At 43.8% G+C, this 26,386-nt stretch overlaps 1 protein-coding gene across 1 annotated transcript in view; it reads left to right on the top strand.

The window, feature by feature from the left end:
* The window catches only part of LOC143805342 (uncharacterized), a 47,799-nt gene that overhangs the window by 9,210 nt on the left and 12,203 nt on the right, over positions 1–26,386 (top strand). The window contains exons 3-4 of the mRNA XM_077284579.1: positions 17,982–18,143; positions 24,500–24,599. Coding sequence (XP_077140694.1) covers positions 17,982–18,143; positions 24,500–24,599 — 262 coding nt within the window. The remainder of the gene's footprint in view (positions 1–17,981; positions 18,144–24,499; positions 24,600–26,386) is intronic.

Genomic DNA, 26,386 nt, shown 5'->3' with positions numbered 1-26,386 from the left:
TGCGCTTTTTTTGCGTATTTTGTGTTTTTGTTGCGGATTTACTGCGGATTCTGTGCGGATTTACTGCGTTTTTACCCCTGCGGATTTCTATTATGGAATGTGTGCAGAAACGCTGCAGATCCGCACAAAGAATTGACATGGTCCTTTTTTTAATCCGCTGCGTTTTCCGTGCTGAATTTTCCGCTCCATTAGCACAGTTTTTTTTCCCATTGATTTATATTGCACTGTAAATCACTTGCGGATCTGTAGCGTTTCTGCGCGGGGAAAAACGCTGTGGATCCACAGGAAATCTGCAACGTGTGCACATCTGGTAACTGTGTTTTGATTAGAGGGTCTGGCCTGGGGTTTATATAACTTTAGGGGGTCTTGCGTGGGATCTGTATTAGTTTGGGGGGTCTTTTCGGCAGTTCCTGTATTTATTTGCAGGGTATGGTCTGGAGTCTTCATTATCAGGGGATCTGTGATTGCAGAGATCAAGCTTTCAGACGGTGGTCTCTTTTCCTCAGAAAAGGAAATGATACCTCAATGGCGCAGCCCTGGGGGTCCGAGTGTCACATGGAGCTGTGTTCATCCAACTAAAGTAAACTAAACCATCAGAGCTGCGGACACTCCTGTCACTCACAGCATGGGTATGATCCTGTGCACACCAAGCAGGATGGGATTAGATACACGGCTCAGCAGACAGTATCACACCGGATAGGATTAGATACACAGCTCAGCAGACAATATCACACATGATAGGATTATAAATAAACTGGAGCAGTGGGGAGCAACTAACATAATGATTTTTAACAGGGAAAAATGCAAAGTACTACATCTGGGCAATAAAAATGGAAAAAACATCTACAGAATGGGAGGAATAGGGCTAAGCAACAGCACATGTGAAAATGACTTGGGTATACTAATAGATCACAGACTGAACATGAGTCAACAGTGTGATGCAGCAGCAACTAAGGCAAATACAATTCTGGGATGTATTGACAGAAGCATACAGTCTAGATCACATGAAGTCATTATTGCCCTCTACTCTTTGGTCAGACCTCATCTGGAATACTGTGTCCAGTTTTGGGCACCACATTTTAACCCCTTCCTGACATCTGACGTACTATCCCGTCGAGGTGGGGTGGGCCCGTATGACCGCCGACGGGATAGTACGTCATCACCGATCGGCCGCGCTCACGGGGGGAGCGCGGCCGATCGCGGCCGGGTGTCGGCTGCATATCGCAGCTGACATCCGGCACTATGTGCCAGGAGCGGTCATGGACCGCCCCCGGCACATTAACCCCCGGCACACCGCGATCAAACATGATCGCAGTGTACCGGCGGTATAGGGAAGCATCGCGCAGGGAGGGGGCTCCCTGCGGGCTTCCCTGAGACCCCCGGAGCAACGCGATGTGATCGCGTTTCTGCGAGGATCTCCTACCTCCTTCCTGGCTGCAGGTCCCGGATCCAAGATGGCCGCGGCATCCGGGTCCTGCAGGGAAGGAGGTGGCTTACCGAGTGTCTGCTCAGAGCAGACACTTGGTAAGCCTGCAGCCCTGCACAGCAGATCGTCGATCTGGCAGAGTGCTGTGCACACTGCCAGATCAATGATCTGTATTGTCCCCCCCTGGGACAAAGTAAAAAAGTAAAAAAAAAATTTTTCCACATGTGTAAAAAAAAAAAAAAAATCCTAAATAAATAATAAAAAAAAATTATATATTATTCCCATAAATACATTTCTTTATCTAAATTAAAAAAACAAAACAATAAAAGTACACATATTTAGTATCGCCGCGTCCGTAACGACCCAACCTATAAAACTGCCCCACTAGTTAACTCCTTCAGTAAACACCGTAAGAAAAAAAAAAAAAAAAAAACGAGGCAAAAAACAACGCTTTATTACCATACCGCCAAACAAAAAGTGGAATAACACGCGATCAAAAAGACTGATATAAATATCCATGGTACCGCTGAAAACGTCATCTTGTCCCGCAAAAAACAAGCCGCCATACAGCATCATCAGCAAAAAAATAAAAAAGTTATAGTCCTGAGAATAAAGCGATACCAAAATAATTATTTTTTCTATAAAATAGTTTTTATCGTATAAAAGCGCCAAAACATAAAAAAAATGATATAAATGAGATATCGCTGTAATCGTACTGACCCGAAGAATAAAACTGCTTTATCAATTTTACCAAACGCGGAACGGTATAAACGCCTCCCCCAAAAGAAATTCATGAATAGCAGGTTTTTGGTCATTCTGCCTCACAAAAATCGGAATAAAAAGCGATCAAAAACGGTCACGTGTCCGAAAATGTTACCAATAAAAACGTCAACTCGTCCCGCAAAAAACAAGACCTCACATGACTCTGTGGAGCAAAATGTGGAAAAATTATAGGTCTCAAAATGTGGAGACGCAAAAACTTTTTTGCTATAAAAAGCGTCGCTGGTTTCACACTTGCGTTTTTGTCTGCAGCGTTTTTTGCACAAAAAAACGCATGCGTTTTTTCCCTATATTTAACATTGAAAACGCATGCGGTTTTTTTGTACGCGTTTGGTCGCGTTTTCAAACGCATGCGGTTTTTTTCTGCATGCGTTCATTTTCAGAAATACAACCTGCAGTATTTTCTTGCGTTTTTAAGCACATGCGTTTGTTTGCGTTAAAAACGCATGCATTTTTATCGGAAAAAAACAGAAAACACACTGAAAAGCCACCCACCACCATCAAGGTGATAAAGGGATCCAAACCCTAACCCTAACTCTACCCCTAACCTCACCCCTAACCGTTTAATGAACATTTTCTGACAGTCATAGTGCCACGTATTTCAGTGCCACGTATTTCAGTGCCACGTATTTCAGTGCCACGTATTTCAGTGCCACGTATCACGTATTTCAGTGCCACGTGTTTCAGTGCCACGTATTTAAGTGCCACGTATTTAAGTGCCACGTATTTAAGTGCCACGTATTTCAGTGCCACGTATTTCAGTGCCACGTATTTCAGTGCCACGTATTTAAGTGCCACGTATCACATATTTAAGTGCCACGTATTTCAGTGCCACGTATTTCAGTGCCACGTATTTCAGTGCCACGTATTTCAGTGCCACGTATTTAAGTGCCACGTATCACATATTTCAGTGCCACGTATTTAAGTGCCACGTATTTAAGTGCCACGTATTTAAGTGCCACGTATCACATATTTCAGTGCCACGTATTTAAGTGCCACGTATTTAAGTGCCACGTATTTAAGTGCCACGTATTTCAGTGCCACGTATTTCAGTGCCACGTATTTCAGTGCCACGTATCACATATTTCAGTGCCACGTATTTAAGTGCCACGTATTTAAGTGCCACGTATTTAAGTGCCACGTATTTCAGTGCCATGTATTTCAGTGCCACGTATCACGTATTTCAGTGCCACGTGTTTCAGTGCCACGTATTTCAGTGCCACGTATCACGTATTTCAGTGCCACGTATCACGTATTTCAGTGCAACATATTTTAGTACCACGTATTTCAGTGCCACGTATTTCAGTGCCACGTATCACGTATTTCAGTGCCACATATTTTAGTACCACGTATTTCAGTGCCACGTATTTCAGTGCCACGTATTTCAGTGCCACGTATTTCAGTGCCACGTATTTCAGTGCCACGTATCACGTATTTCAGTGCCACGTGTTTCAGTGCCACGTATTTAAGTGCCACATATCACATATTTAAGTGCCACGTATTTAAGTGCCACGTATTTAAGTGCCACGTATTTCAGTGCCACGTATTTCAGTGCCACGTATCACATATTTCAGTGCCACGTATTTAAGTGCCACGTATCACATATTTCAGTGCCACGTATTTAAGTGCCACGTATCACATATTTCAGTGCCACGTATTTAAGTGCCACGTATTTAAGTGCCACGTATTTAAGTGCCACGTATTTAAGTGCCACGTATTTCAGTGCCACGTATTTCAGTGCCACGTATTTCAGTGCCACGTATCACGTATTTCAGTGCCACGTATTTAAGTGCCACGTATTTCAGTGCCACGCATTTCAGTGCCACGTATTTCAGTGCCACGTATTTCAGTGCCACGTATTTCAGTGCCACGTATTTCAGTGCCACGTATTTCAGTGCCACGTATCACGTGTTTCAGTGCCACGTGTTTCAGTGCCACGTGTTTCAGTGCCACGTATTTCAGTGCCACGTATTTCAGTGCCACGTATTTCAGTGCCACGTATTTCAGTGCCACGTATTTCAGTCACGTTTAGGGTTAGGGTTAGGGGTAGGGTTAGGGCTAGGGTTGGAGGTAAAGTTAGGATTGGGGCTAAAGTTAGGGTTGGGGCTAAAGTTAGGGTTAGGGTTTGGATTACATTTACGTTTGGATTAGGGTTGGGATTAGAATTATGGGTGTGTCAGGGCTAGGGGTGTGGTTAGGGTTACCGTTGGGATTAGGGTTAGGGGTGTGTTTGGGTTAGGGTTTCAGGTAGAATTGGGGGCTTTCCACTGTCCAGGCACATCAGGGGCTCTCCAAGCGTGACATGGCGTCCAATCTCAATTCCAGCCAATTCTGCGTTGAAAAAGTAAAACAGTGCTCCTTCCCTTCCGAGCTCTCCCGTGCGCCCAAAAAGGGGTTTACCCCAACATATGTGTTATCAGCGTACTCGGGACAAATTGAACAACAACTTCTGGGGTCCAAGTTCTCTTGTTATCCTTAGGAAAATAAAAATTTGGGGGGCTAAAAATCATTTTTGTGGGAAAAAAAAGATGTTTTATTTTCACGGCTCTGCGTTATAAACTGTAGTGAAACACTTGGGGGTTCAAAGTTCTCACAACACATCTAGATAAGTTCCTTGGGAGGTCTAGTTTCCAATATGGGGTCACTTGTGGGGTTTTTTTTACTGTTTGGGTACATCAGGGGCTCTGCAAATGCAACGTGACGGCTGCTGACCAATCCATTTAAGTCTGCATTCCAAATGGCGCTCCTTCCCTTCCGATCTGTAGTGAAACACTTGGGGGTTCAAAGCTCTCAAAACACATCTAGATAAGTTCCTTAGGGGGTCTACTTTCCAAAATGGTGTCACTTGTAGGGAGTTTCAATGTTTAGGCACATCAGGGGCTCTCCAAACGCAACATGGCGTCCCATCTCAATTCCAGTCAATTTTGCATTGAAAAGTCAAATGGCGCTCCTTCCCTTCCAAGCTCTGCCATGCGCCCAAACAATGGTTTACACCCACATATGGGGTATCAGCGTACTCAGGACAAATTGCACAACATTTTTTGGGGTCCAATTTCTTCTCTTACCCTTGGGAACATAAAAAATTGGGGGCAAAAAGATAATTTTTGTGAAAAAATATGATTTTTTATTTTTACGGCTCTGCATTATAAACTTCTGTGAAGCACTTGGTGGGTCAAAGTGCTCACCACACATCTAGATAAGTTCCTTAGGGGGTCTACTTTCCAAAATGGTGTCACTTGTAGGGAGTTTCAATGTTTAGGCACATCAGGGGCTCTCCAAACGCAACATGGCGTCCCATCTCAATTCCAGTCAATTTTGCATTGAAAAGTCAAATGGCGCTCCTTCCCTTCCAAGCTCTGCCATGCGCCCAAACAATGGTTTACACCCACATATGGGGTATCAGCATACTCAGGACAAATTGGACAACATTTTTTGGGGTCCAATTTCTTCTCTTACTCTTGGGAAAATAAAAAATTGGGGGCGAAAAGATCATTTTTGTGAAAAAATATGATTTTTTATTTTTACGGCTCTGCATTATAAACTTCTGTGAAGCACTTGGTGGGTCAAAGTGCTCACCACACATCTAGATAAGTTCCTTAGGGGGTCTACTTTCCAAAATGGTGTCACTTGTAGGGAGTTTCAATGTTTAGGCACATCAGGGGCTCTCCAAACGCAACATGGCGTCCCATCTCAATTCCAGTCAATTTTGCATTGAAAAGTCAAATGGCGCTCCTTCCCTTCCAAGCTCTGCCATGGGCCCAAAAAATGGTTTACACCCACATATGGGGTATCAGCGTACTCAGGACAAATTGGACAACATTTTTTGGGGTCCAATTTCTTCTCTTACTCTTGGGAAAATAAAAAATTGGGGGCGAAAAGATCATTTTTGTGAAAAAATATGATTTTTTATTTTTACGGCTCTGCATTATAAACTTCTGTGAAGCACTTGGTGGGTCAAAGTGCTCACCACACATCTAGATAAGTTCCTTAGGGGGTCTACTTTCCAAAATGGTGTCACTTGTAGGGAGTTTCAATGTTTAGGCACATCAGGGGCTCTCCAAACGCAACATGGCGTCCCATCTCAATTCCAGTCAATTTTGCATTGAAAAGTCAAATGGCGCTCCTTCCCTTCCAAGCTCTGCCATGCGCCCAAACAATGGTTTACACCCACATATGGGGTATCAGCGTACTCAGGACAAATTGGACAACATTTTTTGGGGTCCAATTTCTTCTCTTACTCTTGGGAAAATAAAAAATTGGGGGCGAAAAGATCATTTTTGTGAAAAAATATGATTTTTTATTTTTACGGCTCTGCATTATAAACTTCTGTGAAGCACTTGGTGGGTCAAAGTGCTCACCACACATCAAGATAAGTTCCTTAGGGGGTCTACTTTCCAAAATGGTGTCACTTGTAGGGGGTTTCAGTGTTTAGGCACATCAGGAGCTCTCCAAACGCAACATGGCGTCCCATCTCAATTCCAGTCAATTTTGCATTGAAAAGTCAAATGGCGCTCCTTTCCTTCCGAGCTCTGCCATACGCCCAAACAGTGGTTTACCCCCACATATGGGGTATCAGCGTACTCAGGACAAATTGTACAGCAACTTTGGGGGTCCATTTTCTCCTGTTACCCTTGGTAAAATAAAACAAATTGGAGCTGAAATAAATTTTGTGTGAAAAAAAGTTAAATGTTCATTTTTATTTAAACATTCCAAAAATTCCTGTGAAACACCTGAAGGGTTAATAAACTTCTTGAATGTGGTTTTGAGCACCTTGAGGGGTGCAGTTTTTAGAATGGTGTCACACTTGAGTATTTTCTATCATATAGACCCCTCAAAATGACTTCAAATGAGATGTGGTCCCTAAAAAAAAATGGTGTTGTAAAAATGAGAAATTGCTGGTCAACTTTTAACCCTTATAACTCCGTCACAAAAAAAAATTTTGGTTCCAAAATTGTACTGATGTAAAGTAGACATGTGGGAAATGTTACTTATTAAGTATTTTGCGTGACATATGTCTGTGATTTAAGGGCATAAAAATTCAAAGTTGGAAAATTGCAAAATTTTCAAAATTTTCGCCAAATTTCCATTTTTTTCACAAATAAACGCAAGTTATATCGAATAAATTTTACCACTAACATGAAGTACAATATGTCACGAGAAAACAATGTCAGAATCGCCAAGATCCGTTGAAGCGTTCCAGAGTTATAGCCTCATAAAGGGACAGTGGTCAGAATTGTAAAAATTGGCCCGGTCATTAACGTGCAAACCACCCTTGGGGGTGAAGGGGTTAAAGAAGACATCAACAAACTGGGGCAAGTTCAGAGAAGAGCGACCAGAATGGTGCCCGGTCTGCAAACCATGGCCTATGAGGAATGTTTACAGGATTTGGGAATGTTTAGCTTGCAAAAAAGAAGACTGAGAGGAGACTTAATAGCTGTCTACAAATATCTCAAGGGCTGTCACATTGTAGAAGGATCATCTTTATTCTCATTTGCACAAGGAAAGACTAGAAGCAATGGGATGAAACAAAGGGAGGAGACACAGATTAGATATTAGAAAAGAACTTTTTGACAGTGAGGGGAATCAATGAGTGGAACAGGCTGCCACGAGAGGTGGTGAGTTCTCCTTCAATGGAAGTCTTCAAACAGAGGCTGGACAGACATCTGTCTGGGATGATTTAGTGAATCCTGCTTTGAGCAGAGGTTGGACCAGATGACCCAGGAGGTCCCTTCCAACTCTAACATTCTATGATTATATAGCAGACCGTATTACATAAAATTGGTTACACGTCTCAGCAGACCAAATTGCACAAGATAAGATTAGATACATGGCTTAGCAAGCAGTATCACACATGATAGGAATAGACACATGCAGCTCAGTAGAGGGTATTACCCAGGATACAGTGACATGTAAAAGTTTGGGCCTTTCTGGTCAAAATTACTGTTATTTTGAACAATTAAGCAATTGAAAATTAAATTATCTCTAAAAGGCCTAAAGTTAAACATGACACATTTCCTTAGTATAATATATATACACTCACCGGCCACTTTATTAGGTACACCATGCTAGTAACGGGTTGGACCCCCTTTTGCCTTCAGAACTGCCTCAATTCTTCGTGGCATAGATTCAACAAGGTGCTGGAAGCATTCCTCAGAGATTTTGGTCCATATTGACATGATGGCATCACACAGTTGCCGCAGATTTGTCGGCTGCACATCCCAAAGATGCTCCATACAAGGCAGGATGGATCCATGCTTTCATGTTGTTTACGCCAAATTCTGACCCTACCATCCGAATGTCGCAGCAGAAATCGAGACTCATCAGACCAAGCAACGTTTTTCCAATCTTCTACTGTCCAATTTCGATGAGCTTGTACAAATTGTAGCCTCAGTTTCCTGTTCTTAGCTGAAAGGAGTGGTACCCGGTGTGGTCTTCTGCTGCTGTAGCCCATCTGCCTCAAAGTTCGACGCACTGTGCGTTCAGAGATGCTCTTAGGCCTACCTTGGTTGTAACGGGTGGCGATTTGAGTCACTGTTGCCTTTCTATCAGCTCGAACCAGTCTGCCCATTCTCCTCTGACCTCTGGCATCAACAAGGCATTTCCGCCCACAGAACTGCCGCTCACTGGATTTTTTTTCTTTTTCGGACCATTCTCTGTAAACCCTAGAGATGGTTGTGCGTGAAAATCCCAGTAGATCAGCAGTTTCTGAAATACTCAGACCAGCCCTTCTGGCACCAACAACCATGCCACGTTCAAAGGCACTCAAATCACCTTTCTTCCCCATACTGATGCTCGGTTTGAACTGCAGGAGATTGTCTTGACCATGTCTACATGCCTAAATGCACTGAGTTGCCGCCATGTGATTGGCTGATTAGAAATTAAGTGTTAACAAGAAGTTGGACAGGTGTACCTAATAAAGTGGCCGGTGAGTGTATATATATATATATATATATATATATATATATATGTGTAGCGCCCCCACCGCCGCAGGGCCGAGGGGGTACCCGGTACCGGGCCTCTGAGTCTCTGCTCTGGGGTTGTCACGGCGGCTAGGCCCCGGTCCGTGACCCTGCCGTGGGGCGCACGGTTTTAGATAAGATAATAGGAATGGAGTGTGATGATAATGGTGCAGTTGTGGGGTGCAGTCGCGATAAATAACGAGGACACCAGGTTGCAGTCTCTTTACTGAAGATTTCTGGGTCCTCAGTCCAGAATACGGTTCACCAGGCTGCGCAAGTCCGGCCGGTCCAATGGCACCTTCAGAGTTCTCTTCACAGGTGGAAATCTGTGCCTTCCTGCTTGCGCTATGTGTTGTGGTCCTCCCCTGCTGTGCTTACGGAAAGTCCCCACAACTGTTGTGTCTGTTTCTTAAGTTCCCTCACAACTCGATTACATGATGTTCTGCTAATCCTCCGTCCCTCCCTGATGTTCTGGTTAGGACGGCACCCGTTTGACGGGTAGGCTCGGAGCTCTTCCGGGACCCTAGAGTCGCCCCTCTCCACAAGTTGCCCCCCAAGACTGCATAGGTGATTTAGGTGAGACAGCCCACCTGAGACTGACTGTCCTGCCGCTGTTTAGAGTATTGCTTGAAGCTGAATGTTATAATACTCCCTCGGCGTTCCGGCCACCGGTTGTGCGCCTCAGTAGGATGTTGCCTCGGTCTTACAGCACGACTCCTACTGGTATTCTCCTATCGCTTTGATCTTGTTTCTCACTCAGCACAATCTATCTCGCTTCTGATCCTTCCTTGGGCACCGCCGCTATCCTGAGCAGGCACGGTCCCGTTACGTTCTTTCCAGTTGCCAAGCCTCTGTCAGGATCCCACCCCTGACAGAGACCCTACTGTATCTTCCCCTACAACACTCTCTGCCACAAGGTGTTGTCTGGTCCAACCCAGTCAGCTTTCTCCTCTAACTTCCTGCCTGACCCCCAGTTTACCCACTATGGTGGGGAGTGGCCTAGTGAATAGAACCCTTAGCTCCCCCCGGAGGCCCGACTGTGAAACATATTGGTGTCTGTGATACCTGGTCAGATGAACTCCTTCAGTGCCATCAGACGTACCATAGCTCCCCATGGTGGCGGAGCCACAGTACTGCAACGACCAGGACTCTGGGGCGCTGCATATACATATATATATATATATATATATATATATATATATATATTTATTATATATACACAGTATAGACCAAAAGTTTGGACACACCTAATTTAAAGATTTTTCTGTATTTTCATGAATATGAAAATTGTAAATTCACACTGAAGGCATCAAAACTATGAATTAACACATGTGGAATTATATACTTCACAAAAAAGTGTGAAACACCTGAAAATATGTCTTATATTCTAGGTTCTTCAAAGTAGCCACCTTTTGCTTTGATGAATGCTTTGCACACTCTTGGCATTCTCTTGATGAGCTTCAAGAGGTAGTCACCGGAAATGGTCTTCCAACAATCTTGAAGGAGTTCCCAGAGATGCTTAGCACTTGTTGGCCCTTTTGCCTTCACTCTGCGGTCCAGCTCACCCCAAACCATCTTGGTTGGGTTCAGGTCTGGTCACTGTGGAGGCCAGGTCATCTGGCGTAGCACCCCATCACTCTCCTTCTTGGTCAAATAGCCCTTACACAGCCTGGAGGTATGTTTGGGGTCATTGTCCTGTTGAAAAATAAATGATGGTCCAACTAAACGCAAACCGGATGGAATAGCATGCCGCTGCAAGATGCTGTGGTAGCCATGCTTGTTCAGTATGCCTTCAATTTTGAATAAATCCCCAACAGTGTCACCAGCAAAGCACCTCCACATCATCACACCTCCTCCTCCATGCTTCACGGTGGGAACCAGGCATGTAGAGTCCATCCGTTCACCTTTTCTGCGTCGCACAAAGACCGGGTGGTTGGAACTAAAAATCTCAAATTTGAACTCATCAGACCAAAGCACAGATTTCCACTGGTCTAATGTCCATTCCTTGTGTTCTTTAGCCCAAACAAGTCTTTTCTGCTTGTTTCCTGCCCTTAGCAGTGGTTTCCTAGCAGCTATTTTACCATGAAGGCCTGCTGCACAAAGTCTCCTCTTAACAGTTGTTGTAGAGATGTGTCTGCTGCTAGAACTCTGTGTGGCATTGGCCTGGTCTCTAATCTGAGCTGCTGTTAACCTGCGATTTCGGAGGCTGGTGACTCGGATAAACTTATCCTCAGAAGCAGAGGTGACTCTTGGTCTTCCTTTCCTGGGTCCGTCCTCATGTGAGCCAGTTTCTTTGTAGCGCTTGATGGTTCTTGCAACTGCACTTGGTGACACTTTCAAAGTTTTCCCAATTTTTCAGGGTGATTGACCTTCATTTCTTAAAGCAATGATGGCCACTCATTTTTCTTTACTTAGCTGCTTTTTTCTTGCCATAATACAAATTCTAACAGTCTATTCAGTAGGACTATCAGCTGTGTATCCACCAGACTTCTGCTCAACACAACTGATGGTCCCAACCCCATTTATACGGCAAAAAATCCCACTTAATAAACCTGACAGGGCACACCTGTGAAGTGAAAACCATATCCGGTGACTACCTCTTGAAGCTCATCAAGAGAATGCCAAGAGTGTGCAAAGCAGTCATCAAAGCAAAAGGTGGCTACTTTGAAGAACCCAGAATATAAGACATAATTTCAGTTGTTTCACATTTTTTTGTTAAGTATATAATTCCACATGTGTTAATTCATAGTTTTGATGCCTTCAGTGTGAATTTACAATTTTCATAGTCATGAAAATACAGAAAAAACTTTAAATGAGAAGGTATGTCTAAACTTTTGGTCTGTGCTGTATATATATATATATATATATATATATATATATATATATATATATATATTTATATTAATTTTTTACATTTTATACATTTTAAAAATTACAAGAAGGAAGATGGGATGATGCAGAAGTTTGTGCCCCCTTGGAGATTTGTGTGCTTGGATAAGGTGTCAGACCTTAATTAGCCTGTTAGGGTTATGGCTTGTTCACTACCATCGCGAGGAAAGGCCAGGTGATGCAAATTTCCCAGCCATGAGTTTTTCTAAGCAGCTACTTAGCCTTCTGAAAATGGTGGAGGCCCACAACGCAGGAGAAGGCTCTAAGAAGATAGCAAAGCATTTTCAAGATGCCCTTTCCTTAGTTCAAAATGTAATTAAGAAATGGCACATACCAGGAACAGTGGAGGTCAAGATAAGGTCTGGAAGATCAAGCAAAATTTCAGTTTGGGCTGCTTGTAGTATTGCTAGAGAGGCAAATCAGAACCCCCGCTTTACTGCAAAAGACTTTCAGAAAGATTTAACAGAATCTGGAGTTGAAGTACATTGTTCTACTGTTCAGAGACACCTGCACAAATATGGCTTTCATGGAAGTGTCATCAGAAGAAAACCTCTCCTGCGTCCTCACCATAACATTCAGGACATCTAAACAAGCCTGATACATTTTGGAAACAAGTCTTGTGGACTGACGAGGGTATATAGGACTCTTTGGTCACAATGATCAAAGGGTATGTGTGGAGAAAAAAGGGCACAGAATTTCTGGAAAAGAACATCTCGCCAACCATTAAGCGTGGGGAAGGATCAATCATGCTTTGGGGTTGTGAGGCAGCTAATGGTACAGGGAACATTTCACAGGTAGAGGGAAGAATGGATTTAATGAAATTCCAACTAATTCTTGATGCAAACATAACACCATCTATAAAAAAAAAAGCAGACGTTGAAGAGGATGGCTTCTACAAATGGATAATGATCCTAATCACACGTCAAAATCCACAATAGACGCCCTCAAAAGGCGCAAGCTGGAGGTTTAGGATGGCCCTCACAGTCCCCTGATCTGAATATCGTTGAAAATCCGTGACTAGACCTCAAAATAGCAGTGTATGCAAGACGACCCAGGAACTTCACAGAACTGGAAGAATTTTCTAAGGAAGAATGGCTGAAAATCCCTCAAAGAAGAATTGAAAGACTCTTGTCTGGCTACAAAAAGCATTAATAAACTGTGATACTTGCAAAAGGGAGTGCTACTAGGTACTAACTATGCGGGGTGCCCAAACTTTAGCATCAGCCCATTTTCCTTTTTGTAATTTTTAAAATGTTAAAAATGAAAAAATACAGTTCTGGCAAAAATTAAGAGACCACGACATCAAATCCCTGTCATGGGCAGCCCAATCTCCAGACCTGAACCACAATGAAAACCTCTGGAATGTAATCAAGAGGATGATGGATAGTCTCAAGCCATCAAACAGAGAAGAACCGCATACATTTTTGCGCCAGAAGCAGTGTGAAAGACTGGTGGAAAGCATGCCAAGACGCATGAAAGCTGTGATTAAAAATCATGGTTATTCCACAAAATATTGATTTCTGAACTCTTCCTGAGTTAAAACATTAGTATTGTCGTTTCTAAATGATTATGAACTTGTTTTCTTTGCATTATTTGATGTCTGAAAGCACTGGGTTGTTTTTTTTTTGTTTTTTGACCATTTTTCTTTCTCAGAAAAAAAAAACAAAATTTGTTGCTTGGAACTTCGGAGACATGTTGTCAGAAATTTATAGAATAAAAAGAACAATTTACATTTTACTCAAATATCCCTATAAAGAGAAAAATCAGACAGACTGAACATTTCGCAGTGGTCGCTTAATTTTTGCCAGAGCTGTATGTATATATATATATATATGTCATCTTTAACTTTAGGCATTTAATAGATAATTTTATCTTCAACTTGCTTAACTGTTCACAATAACAGTAGCATGCAAACTTTTGGGCAACCCCGGTCAAAATTACTTAGATACATTTAGCTCAGTAGACAGTATCACAGAGGGGAGGATTGGATACATGTGGCTCAGCAGACAGTATCACACAGGGGAGAATTGGATAAATGTAGCTCAGCAGACAGTATCACACGGGAGGATTGGATAAATGTAGCTCAGCAGACAGCATCACATAGGATTGGATACATGTAGCTCAGCAGACTATCACAGAGGAGGTTTGGATAAATGTAGCTCAGCAGACAGTATCACAGAGGAGGTTTGGATAAATGTAGCTCAGCAGACAGTATCACACGGGAGGATTGGATAAATGTAGCTCAGCAGACAGCATCACATAGGATTGGATACATGTAGCTCAGCAGACAGTATTACACAGGAGAATTGGATACATGTAGCTCAGCAGACAGTATCACACAGGGGAGGATTAGATACACAGCTCAGCAGACAGTATCACGGGAGAATTGGATACATGTAGCTCAGCAGACAGTATTACACGGGAGAATTGGATACATGTAGCTCAGCAGACAGTATCACACAGGGGAGGATTAGATACACAGCTCAGCAGACAGTATCACGGGAGAATTGGATACATGTAGCTCAGCAGACAGTATCACACGGGAGAATTGGATACATGTAGATCAGCACAGTATTACACAGGAGAGGATTGGATACATGTAGCTCAGCAGACAGTATCACACAGGGGAGGATTGGATACATGTAGCTCAGCAGACTGTGAGAAGAGGTCGCACAGTATTGCATCCTTCCTCTGACAGTGCAGAATCAGCAAACACCTACCTCTCCGTGGATTACAGTCGCCGGCAGCTTCCTCTTTCTGGCACAGCAGCGCCCAGCCGCGCTGCTGTGTGAGAGACAGGAAGAGCGGGAAGGGAGGAGGACGGATCGCTGCAGCCCCGTTGCCAGTTTCTCTTTGAGGCAGCGGAGCTGCAGGGATCTCTCCCTGCCCGCCGCACATGAGGGCTATCTGGCCACGGGCCCTCGGGGCCAGATAAACCGGCCAGATTGCCCTCATTATTAGCCGTCCTGCAGGGACCCCCCTCAACCTCTGGGCCCCTGTGCAGCTGCACCGGCTGCACATGCGGTATGTCCGCCCCTGTGATTATAACGAACGCTTTATTGAAATTACGGATATCTTCCTTGCAGGGACTAACACTGGTTTAGAACTGATCGTTTCTATGAACAACTTATAAAACCTTTGTACTTATATGGGACCGTAAAGTTATGCACTAGATATTGCACTTTATAAATTTCCAAATACTTTTAAAAATGTATCTACATGGGTTTAACTACCCTTTGAATTATGCTATAATTGATATTTTATAATGGTTTTTGTTTGATTAGCTTTTTTTTTTTTTAAATGGATATGCGATTCTTCCTTTACTCACTAGATGATGTTATTCCCTTATATGACCTTACCTGTGTATTATACTACTCAGGGGCGGATTATAATAGTGTCAATCTGGGCGGTAGCCCAGGGCCCAGTGGTGTGGGGGGGCCCTAGGCTACCGCTCAGATTGCCCGCCGCCATCAGGGCATTACTGCCCTGACTGGAATATGGGCCCGGTGGGCAGAGAGGGGGCCCGCATCGGGCCCCGTCTCATCTGCTCACCGGGCCCCTACCGGCGCTGCAGCAGTTTCACCTATTGACGTGCGGGCGCGCGCCCGCACGTCACTAGTTAACAACAGCCGCCAGCCAATTGGAGGCTGGCAGCTGAAGTCGGCCGCAGGCGCAGCGCACACGTCGCCAGCGTCTGACGTCATTGTCAGTCGCTGGCGAGTGCGCGCTGCTGGAGGGAGCTCGCTGCTGGAGCGCCCAGGTCAGGTGAGGAGAACTCAATTTTTTTTTTTTTTGCTAACGGCAATCCGGGGGGCCCGGGCAGGCCAGAATGCTGGACACACTGGGGCAGATTGCTGGTGGACACACTGTCTGGGGGCAATGCTGGAGACACTGGGGCAGATTGCTGGACACACTGTCTGGGGGCAATGTTGGACACACTGGGGCAGATTGCTGGACACACTGTCTGGGGGCAATGCTGGACACACAGGGGCAGATTGCTGGTGGACACACTGTCTGGGGGCAATGCTGGAGATACTGGGGCAGATTGCTGGACACACTGGGGGGCAATGCTGGACACACTGGGGCAGATTGCTGGTGGACACACTGTCTGGGGGCAATGCTGGACACACTGGGGCAGATTGCTGGTGGACACACTGTCTGGGGGCAATGCTGGACACACTGGGGCAGATTGCTGGTGGACACACTGTCTGGGGGCAATGCTGGACACACTGGGGCAGATTGCTGGTGGACACTGTCTGGGGGCAATGCTGGACACACTGGGGCAGATTGCTGGTGGACACACTGTCTGGGGGCAATGCTGGACACACTGGGGCAGATTGCTGGTGGACACTGTCTGGGGGCAATGCTGGACACACTGGGGCAGATTGCTGGTGGACACTGGGGGCAATGCTGGACACACTGGGGCAGATTGCTGGTGGACACACTGGGGGCAATGTTGGACACACTGGGGCAGATTGCTGGACACACTGGGGGGCAATGCTGGACACACTGGGGGGCAATGCTGGACACACTGGGGCAGATTGCTGGTGGACACACTGTCTGTGGGCAATGCTGGACACACTGGGGCAGATTGCTGGTGGACACACTGGGGGCAATGCTGGACACACTAGGGCAGATTGCTGGTGGACACACTGGAGGCAATGCTGGACACACTAGGGCAGATTGCTGGTGGACACACTGTCTGGGGGCAATGCTGGACACACGGGCAGATTGCTGGACACTGTCTGGGGGCAATGCTGGACACACACGGGCAGATTGCTGGACACACTGTCTGGGGGCAATGCTGGACACACTGGGGGTAATATGCTGGACACACTGTCTAGGGGCAATGCTGGACACACTGGGGCAGATTGCTGGACACACTGGGGCAGATTGCTGGACACACTGGGGCAGATTGCTGGACACACTGGGGCAGATTGCTAGTGGACACACTGGGGCAGATTGCTAGTGGACACACTGGGGCAGATTGCTAGTGGACACACTGGGGCAGATTGCTAGTGGACACACTGGGGCAGATTGCTAGTGGACACACTGGGGCAGATTGCTAGTGGACACACTGTCTGGGGGCAATGCTGGACACACAGGGGCAGATTGCTGGTGGACACTGGGTGCAATGCTGGAGACACTGGGGCAGATTGCTGGACACACTGTCTGGGGGCAATGCTGGACACACTGGGGGTAATATGCTGGACACACTGGGGCAGATTGCTGGACACACTGGGGGTAATATGCTGGACACACTGGGGGTAATATGCTGGACACACTGGGGCAGATTGCTGTGGACACACTGGGGGCAATGCTGGAGACACTGGGGCAGATTGCTGGACACACTGTCTGGGGGCAATGCTGGAGACACTGGGGCAGATTGCTGGACACACTGTCTGGGGGCAATGCTGGAGACACTGGGGCAGATTGCTGGACACACTGTCTGGGGGCAATGCTGGAGACACTGGGGCAGATTGCTGGACACACTGGGGGTAATATGCTGGACACACTGGGGCAGATTGCTGGTAAAAAAGGGGGAGAAGCCAGCGCTGCTTGTGGTCAGAACGCAAAACAAAGTGCACATGCACATATTGATTTCGAACTGAGTTTCAAAAATGAGACATTTAGCAAACGATCAATTCTTTGAGCCACCCCGCCACTTCACGGCATTCTCATAATGGGGCAGTCCTACTCTACGTTTTTTTATATTCGCTGTGCCATTACGGCCTCTAAAAAGCAAGACCACATTAAATGCAAGCTGTACCTGAAGCATTTCTGAATCACTCCCATGGCACCAGAGAGGGCAGCACAGATAAAGGTTGACCAGGTCTGGACATAGATATTTCAGGCAGGTCCAACCTACACACTCTTTGACCTTTCCCGATACCTGCGCACACAGTACTTTGTTTTGCCCTCAACAGGACAGAGATGTACACCTGTGCAAAAGCGGGATGCCGAGGAGACTGTGTGGATGATGCAGGGACGCGTCACCCACACGAAGCAAGCAGGAGGGCAGCATCGCAAGAAGATGGGAGGCTCCGGACCAAGACCTGCGACACCCATCGGACCGGACCACCCCGCAGGTGAGTATAATAAAAGTTAACGTTCTTCTCTTCCAGGTCGTGTTGGGGCAGATATACAGCATCATAGAATACTATATATCAGCCCGGAAAGGTGATGGCCATAACTTATATCAGCCAAAACTGGTGAGAGGTTCCGTTTAGTTAAGGTTAAATAACCATGCTTGTGTATGATATCAGTATTGTCAATGCCCTACAGTATCAAGTTTCATCATGGAACTTGGGAGTTGAATTATTACATAATTAGACTTTATATGTAACCGGAATACCACATTTATTCGCTGTACAAATCTTTTTTTACCAGATTTTTTTTTTTTTTTTTTTTTTTTTAAATCATTGCACTAATATAGAATTACAACTTTTTAAAGATATTGTTGGGCGGCTTACTTTTTTGGTTTTCTTCAAAATTTGATATATTTAACTCCCTTGCCATGTATTGCCCTTTTGTCGGGTTATAAGTTAACCCTGAGGGGTCTAGTTTCCAAAATGGTGTCACTAGTGGGGGATTTCAACTGTTTAGGCACATCAGGGGTACTCCGAACACGACAAGGTGTACGCAAACTTTGCATTGAAAAAGTTAAATGGCGCAAAGTTTCAATTTTCACTCCTCAACATTCATTGCTGCTTGTTACTGGAAAACACCCATGGAGTCAAAATCGTCACTACACCTGCAGATAAATTCCCAAAGGGGTATCATTTCCAAAATGGGGTCACATGAGGGGGGTGGGATTCTGCTTTTCTAGCACTTATGGGCTCTGTATATGGAATCCACAAACTAGTCTAGGAAAATCTGTTCTCCAGGAGGCAAATAGCGCTCTGTCCCTCCCAAGTCTCTCCGTATGGCTAAGTAATACTATACAGCCACATATGGGGTATTTCTACATTCAGCAGAAATTGTGGGACAAACTATGGTGCCATTTTTTTCCCTGCGTGAAAATGTAAAACTTGTGGCTAACACACAATCTTGGTGGTAAATGTAAATTATTTTCTCTTCACTGCCCAATGGTATAAAAGTTTGTGACACACCTGTTGTGTCGATATAATCACTGCACCCCTAGATGAATTTATTGAAAGACTTAATTGGTAAAATGTGGTCACTTATGGGGGGGGGGGGGAATTCTGCTGTTCTTGCACCTGAGGGGCTCTGCCAATGTAACATGGCACCCTCAAACAAGTGCAGCAAAATCTGAACTGTAATATGGCACTACTTCTCTTCTGAGCTTTGCACTGTGCCTCAAAAGTAGTTTTTGGCGACTTATGGGGTATCTGTGAACTCACGAGAAATTGCACAACAAACTTTGGGGTCCATTTTCTCCTTTTGCCCTTGTGAAAATACGAAATTTGTAACTAAAAAAGATTTTTGTGGGAAAAATGTGATTTTTTTTTAATTTTCACGGCTTTACGTTATAAATAGTGATGAGCGAGTACACTCGTTGCTCGGGTGGTCTCTGAATATTTATGACTGCTCAGAGATTTAGTTTTCATCGCCACAGCTGAATGATTTACAGCTGCTAGCCAGGCTGAGTACATGTGGGGGTTGCCTGGTTGCTAGGGAATCCCCATCTGTAATCAAGCAGGCTAATAGCTGCAAACCATGCTGCTGAGGCGATGAAACCTTAATCTCCGAGCAGTTACAAACACTCGGAGACCACCCGAAGAAAACCCGAACAACGAGTACACTCGCTCATCACTATTAACCCCTTCACCCCCAAGGGTGGTTTGCACGTTATGGACCGGGCCAATTTTTACAATTCTGACCACTGTCCCTTTATGAGGTTATAACTCTGGAACGCTTCAACGGATCCTGGTGATTCTGACATTGTTTTCTCGTGACATATTGTACTTCATGATAGTGGTAAAATTTCTTTGATATTACCTGCGTTTATTTGTGAAAAAAATGGAAATTTGGCAAAAATTTTGAAAATTTCGCAATTTTCCAAATTTGAATTTTTATGCAATTAAATCAGTGATATGTCACACAAAATACTTAATAAGTAACATTTCCCACATGTCTACTTTACATCAGCACCATTTTGGAACCAAAATTTTTTTTTGTTAGGGAGTTATAAGGGTTAAAAGTTGACCAGCAATTTCTCATTTTTACAACACCATTTTTTTTTTAGGGACCACATCTCATTTGAAGTCATTTTGAGGGGTCTATATGATAGAAAATACCCAAGTGTGACACCATTCTAAAAACTGCACCCCTCAAGGTGCTCAAAACCACATTCAAAAAGTTTATTAACCCTTCAGGTGTTTCACAGGAATTTTTGGAATGTTTAAATAAAAATGAACATTTAACTAATTTTCACACAAAATTTACTTCAGCTCCAATTTGTTTAATTTTACCAAGGGTAACAGGAAAAAATGGACCCCAAAAGATGTTATACAATTTGTCCTGAGTACGCCGATACTCCATATGTAGGGGTAAACCACTGTTTGGGCGCATGACAGAGCTCGGAAGCGAAGGAGCGCCATTTGCCTTTTAAATGCAAAATTGACTGGAATTGAGATGGGACGCCATGTTGCGTTTGGAGAGCCACTGATGTGCCTAAACATTGAAACCCCCCACAAGTGACACCATTTTGGAAAGTAGACCCCCTAAGGAACTTATCTAGATGTGTGGTGAGCACTTTGACCCACCAAGTGCTTCACAGAAGTTTATAATGCAGAACCGTAAAAATAAAAAATCATATTTTTTCACAAAAATGATCTTTTCGCCCCCAATTTTTTATTTTCCCAAGGGTAAGAGAAGAAATTGGACCCCAAAAGTTGTTGTACAATTTGTCCTGAGTACGCTGATACCCCATATGTGGGGGTAAACCACTGTTTGGGCGCATGGGAGAGCTCGGAAGGGAAGGAGCGCCGTTTGCCTTTTAAATGCAAAATTGACAGGAATTGAGATGGGACGCCATGTTGCGTTTGGAGAGCCACTGATGTGCCTAAACATTGAAGCCCCCCCACAAGTGACACCATTTTGGAAAGTAGACCCCCTAAGGAACTTATCTAGAGCTGTGGTGAGCACTTTGACCCACCAAGTGCTTCACAGAAGTTTATAATGCAGAGCCGTAAAAATAAAACAAAATTTTTTTCCCACAAAAATTATTTTTTAGCCCCCAGTTTTGTATTTTCCCAAGGGTAACAGGAGAAATTGGACCCCAATAGTTGTTGTCCAATTTGTCCTGAGTACGCTGATACCCCATATGTGGGGGGGAACCACCGTTTGGGCGCATGGGAGGGCTCGGAAGGGATGGAGCGCCATTTGGAATGCAGACTTAGATGGAATGGTCTGCAGGCGTCACATTGCGTTTGCAGAGCCCCTAATGTACCTAAACAGTATAAACCCCCCACAAGTGACCCAATATTGGAAACTAGACCCCCCAAGGAACTTATCTAGTTGTGTTGTGAGAACTTTGAACCCCCAAGCGTTTCACTACAGTTTAGAACGCAGAGCCGTGAAGATAAAAAAAATAAAAAATTTCCCCAAAAAATTATTTTTTAGCCCCCAGTTTTGTATTTTCCCAATGGTAACAGGAGAAATTGGACCCCAAAAGTTGTTGTCCAATTTGTCTTGAGTACGCTGATACCCCATATGTGGGGGGGAACCACCGTTTGGGCGCATGGGAGGGCTCGGAAAGGAAGGAGCGCCATTTGGAACGCAGACTTAGATGGAATGGTCTGCAGGCGTCACATTGCGTTTGCAGAGCCCCTAATGTACCTAAACAGTAGAAACCCCCCACAAGTGACACCATTTTGGAAAGTAGAACCCCTAAGGAACTCATCTAGATGTGTTGTGAGAGCTTTGAACCCCCAAGTGTTTCACTACAGTTTATAACGCAGATCCATGCAAATAAAAAAAAAAATTTTTTCCACAAAAATTATTTTTTAGCCCCTAGTTTTGTATTTTCCCAAGGGTAACAGGAGAAATTGGACCCCAAAAGTTGTTCTCCAATGTGTTCCGAGTACGCTGATACCCCATATGTTGGGGTAAACCCCTGTTTGGGCGCACGGGAGAGCTTGGAAGGGAAGAAGCACTGTTTTACTTTTTCAACGCAGAATTGGCTGGAATTGAAATCGGACGCCATGTCACGTTTGGAGAGCCCCTGATGTGCCTAAACAGTGGAAACCCCCCAATTATAACTGAAACCCTAATCCAAACACACCCCTAACCCTAATCCCAACGGTAACCCTAACCACACCTCTAACCCAGACACACCCCTAACCCTAATCCCAACCGTAAATGTAATCCTAACCCTAACTTTAGCCCCAACTCTAGCCCTAACCCTAACCCTAGCCCTAACCCTAATGGGAAAATGGAAATAAATACATTTTTTTAATTTTTCCCTAACTAAGCGGGTGATGAAGGGGGGTTTGATTTACTTTTATAGCGGGTTATTTAGCGGATTTTTATGATTGGCAGCCATCACACATGAAAGACGCTTTTTATTGCAAAAAATATTTTTTGCGTTACCACATTTTGAGAGCTATAATTTTTCCATATTTGAGACCACAGAGTCATGTGAGGTCTTGTTTTTTGTGGGACGAGTTGACGTTTTTATTGGTAACATGTTCGGGCACGGGATATTTTTTTGATCGCTTTTTATTCCGATTTTTGTGAGGCAGAATGACCAAAAACCAGCTATTCATGAATTTCTTTTGGGGGAGGCGTTTATACCGTTCCGCGTTTGGTAAAATTGATAAAGCAGTTTTATTCTTCGGGTCAGTACGATTACAGCGATACCTCATTTATATAATTTTTTTTTGTTTTGGCGCTTTTATACGATAAAAGCTATTTTATAGAAAAAATAATTATTTTGGCATCGCTTTATTCTGAGGACTATAACTTTTTTATTTTTTCGCACATGATGGTGTATGGCGGCTCGTTTTTTGCGGGACAAGATGACGTTTTCAGCAGTACCATGGTTATTTATATCCGTCTTTTTGATCGCGTGTTATTCCACTTTTTGTTTGGCGGTATGAGAATAAAGCGTTGTTTTTTGCCTCTTTTTTTTTTTTTTTACGGTGTTCACTGAAGGGGTTAACTAGTGATATAGTTTTATAGGTGGGGTCGTTACGGACGTGGCGATACTAAATATGTGTACTTTTATTGTTTGATTTTTTTTTATTTAGATAAAGAAATGTATTTATGGGAATAATATTTTTTTAATTTATTTAGGAATTTTTTTTTAATTTTTTTTTTTACACATGTGGACATTTTTTTTTTTACTTTTTTACTTTGTCCCAGGGGGGGACATTACAGATCATTGATCTGGCAGTGTGCACAGCACTCTGTCAGATCGACGATCTGCTGTGCAGGGCTGCAGGCTTACCAAGTGTCTGCTCTGAGCAGACACTCGGTAAGCCACCTCCCTCCCTGCAGGACCCGGATGCCGCGGCCATCTTGGATCCGGGACCTGCGGCGAGGAGGGAGGTAGGAGACCCTTGGAGCAACGTGATCACATCGCGTTGCTCCGGGGGTCTCAGGGAAGCCCGCAGGGAGCCCCCTCCCTGCGCGATGCTTCCCTATACCGCCGGCACACCGCGATCATGTTTGATCGCGGTTTGCCGGGGGTTAATGTGCCGGGGGCGGTCCGTGACCGCTCCTGGCACATAGTGCCGGATGTCAGCTGCGATAGTCAGCTGACACCCGGCCGCGATCGGCCGCGCTCCCCCCGTGAGCGCGGCCGATCGCGTATGACGTACTATTCCGTCCTTGGGAAGTAGGGCCCACCCCACATGGACGGAATAGTACGTCTAATGACAGAAAGGGGTTAATAAACTTCTTGAATGTGGTTTTGAGCACCTTGAGGGGTGCAGTATTTAGAATGGTGTCATTTTGGAGTATTTTCTGTCATGTACACCCCATAAAGTGACTTCAAATGTGATGTGGTCCCTAAAAGAATGGCTTTGCAAATTTTGTGGTAAAAATTAGAAATCGCTGGTTAACTTTTAACCCTTATAACTTCCTAACAAAAAACGTTTCCAAAATTGTGCTGATGTAAAGTAGACATGTGGGAAATGTTATTTATTAACTAGTTTGTGCGATATGATGCTCTGATTTAAGGGCATAAAAATTTAACGTTTGAAAATTGCAAAATTTCACCAAATTTCCTTTTTTTTGTACAAATAAAACGCAAGTCATATCGAAGAAATTTTACCGATATCATAAAGTACAATATGTCACGAAAAAAAAAACACTGAGAATCACCAAGATCCGTTGATGTGTTCCAGAGTTATTACCTCATAAAGTGACAGTGGTCAGAATTGTAAAAATTGGCCTGGACACTAAGGTGAAAACAGGCTTTGTCTCAAAGGGGTTAATCCAAAGTAAACCTTTTTATTTTGTATCATTTTGTTAGGATCCTCATCCTCAGATCCAGAGAGGAGGAAGCTGCAGCCATCAGAGAGCTTTTCCCTGCAATCATCAGTGTTGTGCCTGAGACTGTGCAAAAAGTTCAGGTGAGTGAAACCACTCACCACGGCAATATTGTTTTTCCTCATTGATCTGCACAAAGAGCACTCCCTTCTCTATTCCTTCACAGAACTGGAAGAATGGATGAAAATCCCACAAACAATTGAAAGACTCTTGTCTGGCTACAAAAAGCGTTTACAAGCCGTGATACTATCTTGTAGCACCCGCTTTTGAAAGCAACCCATGCAAGGTGCAGAAATGTTTGCATCAGCCCATTTTTCTTTTTGTAATTTTTAAATTTTAAAAGTTGTTTTTTTTTTTTTTTTATTAAAATACAAAATTAAATGTGCCATCTTTAACTTTATCCCTTTTAGAGATCATTTCATCTTCAACTTGCTTAACTGTTCCCTATAACAGTAATTTTGAACAGGGGTGCCCAAACTTTTACATTCCATTGTAGCTAGTTGTATCGTGTTGGAGCAGGAGGGAATGGGAGTTTGTGTGGCTATTTTTCTGTCTAGTAATGTGATCATGCAAAAAAAAACACTAACAAAAAAAAAGTTGACAAAATACCAAATATACATGTTTATTTAATACTTATATGTGACAGGAAGGTAAAATTTACACAAGTTATCTAAAATGTTATTTGATCCAATTAATGTTCATTTTAAATACACATTTACCATACATAAAAACCTGTCTCTGACATACATATATATATATATATATATATATATATATATATATATATATATATATATATATATATATATATATATATATATATATATATATATATATATACACACACACACTAACATCTCTTGCGCTCTCTCTATATACAGTTATATGAATAAGATTAATAGGGGTGCCCAAACTTTATCTTAATGTTTTATAAAAATTGGGGTTTTTTTGCAACAGCTATTTCAGTTTCATATATCTAATAACTGTTGGATACAGTAATGTTTCTGCCTTGAAATGAGGTTTATTGTACTAACAGAAAAATGTGCAGTCTGCATTCAAACAAAATTTGACAGGTGCGTAAGTATGGGCACCCTTATCATTTTCTTGTTTTAAATACTCCTACCTACTTTTTACTGACTTACTAAAGCACTTTTTTTGGTTTTCGCATGCGCGGTCGGAAAAAGCGGACCGTCGGGAGCAAAAAACGTTACATGTAACGTCCGCCACGACGGTTGCGACGTGTGGCAATGCGTCGCAAATGCGTCGCTAATGTTAGTCAATGCTGAAAAAACGCATCCTGCAAGCACTTTTGCAGGATGCGTTTTTTCGGCAAAGTGACGCATTTGCGACGTATTGCAGTTAACGCTAGTGTGAAAGTAGCCTAAGAGATTTAACCTGTCAATTTCCACTGTGAGGAACATAGTAAGGAAATGGAAGAACACAGGTACAGTTCTTGTTAAGGCCAGAAGTGGCAGGCCAAGAAAAACATCAGAACGGCAGAGAAGAAGAATGGTGAGATCAGTCAAGGACAATCCTCAAACCACCTCCAGAGAGCTACAGCGTCAACTTGCTGCAGATGGTGTCACTGTGCATCGGTCAACTATACAACGCACTTTGCACAAGGAGAAGCTGTATGGGAGAGTGATGCGAAAGAAGTCGTTTCTGCAAGCACGCCACAAACAGAGTCGGCTGAGGTATGCAAAAGCACATTTGGAAGAAGGTCCTGTGGATTGATGAAACCAAGATTGAGTTGCTTGGTCATACAAAAAGGCGTTATGCATGGTGGCAAAAAAAACACAGCATTCCAAGAAAAACACTTGCTACCCACAGTAAAATTTGGTGGAGGTTCCATCATGCTTTGGGGCTGTGT

The sequence above is a fragment of the Ranitomeya variabilis genome, chromosome 2, assembly GCF_051348905.1.
Source record: "Ranitomeya variabilis isolate aRanVar5 chromosome 2, aRanVar5.hap1, whole genome shotgun sequence".
In the NCBI taxonomy this organism is placed as follows: Eukaryota; Metazoa; Chordata; class Amphibia; order Anura; family Dendrobatidae; genus Ranitomeya; species Ranitomeya variabilis.
This window is presented reverse-complemented; position numbering and strand designations above follow the sequence as displayed.